Source organism: Merops nubicus, unplaced genomic scaffold (genome assembly GCF_000691845.1).
Source record: "Merops nubicus isolate BGI_N331 unplaced genomic scaffold, ASM69184v1 scaffold29743, whole genome shotgun sequence".
In the NCBI taxonomy this organism is placed as follows: domain Eukaryota; kingdom Metazoa; phylum Chordata; class Aves; order Coraciiformes; family Meropidae; genus Merops; species Merops nubicus.
This window is the reverse complement of record NW_008597345.1, coordinates 4,073-6,493: the sequence shown is the minus strand read 5'-3', so window position 1 is coordinate 6,493 and position 2,421 is coordinate 4,073. Positions and strand designations below refer to the sequence as shown.

At 39.0% G+C, this 2,421-nt stretch overlaps 1 protein-coding gene across 1 annotated transcript in view; it reads right to left on the bottom strand.

Moving 5' to 3' along the window:
* Positions 1–2,421, bottom strand: part of SVEP1 (sushi, von Willebrand factor type A, EGF and pentraxin domain containing 1) — a gene marked incomplete at its 5' end in the record, with an annotated part of 64,921 nt that overhangs the window by 59,525 nt on the left and 2,975 nt on the right. The window contains one exon of the mRNA XM_008936679.1: positions 676–797. Within this exon, the coding sequence (XP_008934927.1) occupies positions 676–797 (122 nt within the window). The remainder of the gene's footprint in view (positions 1–675; positions 798–2,421) is intronic.

Below are 2,421 nucleotides of genomic sequence, written 5' to 3'. Positions count from 1 at the left end.
TTCCTGCTGCTTCTGCTGTTCAGCTCAGGACAGATTCATGGTATAAGAAGGGAGACTGTGATACTGAAGTGGAAAGTAAGAGTCACAGCACAGAAAGGACATGCTACCTCTTCAAATTCAGTGCCATGCTGTTCTTGTTAAGAGTGAGAATGCAGAAACTCAAGAAAACTGAGCAAATTATTTAAATCACTACTGGTGGATTTAAGTGCCTGGACCTGGACCCCAAATGTGAAATTTATCTATATGTATACATGTATATTCATTTATATTATATGGATATATGTTATGCATATCCTATATAAAATACATGTATTTCATAATCACATCCAACTTCCAAAACCAACAGTGAGGTTAGGGGACATGACTGGGGTTTTAAAAGCTGCACAAATTCTTTTTGGAAGCCTACGAAAAATATGTGAGTGCCAAGTCCCTAAGCTGCTTGGACACTTCTACAAATCCTGTCCTATGTAACTCCACTTTGAACTTAATTACATTAAAATGGCAGTGAATCATCTCTATTTTTAAAGGAGACCTGTCATCTTCTGAAAAAGCACAAGTTTCATTTATGGGTTAATGTTGTATTTTCCTTGAATGAAGTTAGTTAGCTAGGAAAAGTAACAGTGAGGTACATTTTAAAAAAAAGTATGTAAAAGGAACGAGCATTTACTAACCTACCATTTTACCAAGTGTGCTCTGGAAGGCATCGGTAAAGCTATTTAGGAGATTGTTGTCATCACACTGTGTTGCTTTGTAGAGCATTTCGAAGGATTTGAACCCATGGTTTGCAAAACGATTTACTGAAAAATGTTGGAGAAATAAATTTTTACTGGTCAGTGCAAGAGTTTCAGAGCTAAAAGCAAGACCATTCAGGCTAAAACTGGAATACAGTAAGCAAAGAAAGCATTATCTTTACATCAGCAACTTAAATTCCCACTGAGTATGACTCTTAGGCAGACACCAAAGTTACTGGGAAAGCTAACAGACATTTAAAAAATGCCTGTCATTTATTTATTTAATTGTTTTTTTAATGGAAGAAACCTGTGAGCTGTCAAACAAACTCTGTACTTATGTTTTACTGAGAGGGCAGCAATACACATTAAAATCCTATGAGTAATGTTGCTAGGCTAAATATGAAAAATTCAGAATTTAAACAAATAAAAGTTTAAATTTGAAGTATCAAAGTTAAGGATTTATAGATAGCTCTGAAACATAACTCTCATTTGCTCATAGCTGAAATACTGCTTTTGTTTGCTGAAACCAAGAAATCCAGTGTGATGGAAGTGGATGCAACATGGTGCAAAAGACAGGCTTCATATGTAGCCCTAATAAATTTATTAATAAAATGTTACCAAAGATGGGAAATTCCACAGTTGAAGTTTTGCATGTGTCCATCTCAAAGAAAACACATAACACTTCTGACTTTTGATAGATACGTAAGTACAGCATACACTGCACATTTGGATCAGTAAGTTGCAAACACTGTTGAAATTCCTATTAAAAAGACACTTAAGTACTGTAGAAGAACTGTTTTGAATACCAATTCAAAATAAAGACAGATCTTGTCTATTTTGCCATCTTTTGTATTTTGTGACTCCTAGGATTCAGGTTTACAGCTATTTTTGTGTTTTAGCCTCTCAAAGAACACATTTAGGGAGTTCAACACATCAATGACCTGGATGAAGGGATGGAGGGTAGCCTCAAGAAGTTTGTTATGATTTAAACCTGGGAAAAGTGGCTGACGTGCCAGAAAGCTCTGCTGCTGTTCAGTGAGAGTGGGACAGGCTGGAGAGCTGGGTGGAGAGAAGCTTAATGAAGTTCAATAAGAGCAAGTGTAGAGTCCTGCACCTGGGGTGGAATAACCCCATGAACCATACAGGTTAGGAGTTGACCTGCTGAAAAGCAGCTCCATGGAGAAGGATCTGGAGTCCTGGTGGACAACAACTTAACTATAAGTCAGTACTGTGCTCTTGTGGCCAAGAAGGCAAATGGTTATCTTGGGCTTCGTTAAGAGGACTGTGACCAGGAGGTCAAGGGAGGTTCTCCTCCCCCTCTACTCTGCCCTAGAGAAACCATATTTGGAGTACTGTGTCCAGTTCTGGGCTCCTCAGCTCAGGAGAGACAGGGAACTACTGGATAGAATCCAATGGAGGGCTACAAAGATGATGAGGGGACTAGTGCATCTCACCCATGTGAAAGGCTGAGAATCCTGAGGGTTTTTAGCCTGGAAAAGAGAAGACTGAGAGGGGATCTTATCAATATCTAAAGGGCAGGTGTCAAGAGGATGGAGCCAGACTTTTCAGTGGTGCCCAGTGATCGGATAAGGAGCAATGGGCACAAATGTGCACACAGGAAGTTCCATCTGAATATAAGGAAGAATTTTACTTTGATGTTTGTCAGAGCCCTGAAATAGGCTTGCTACGA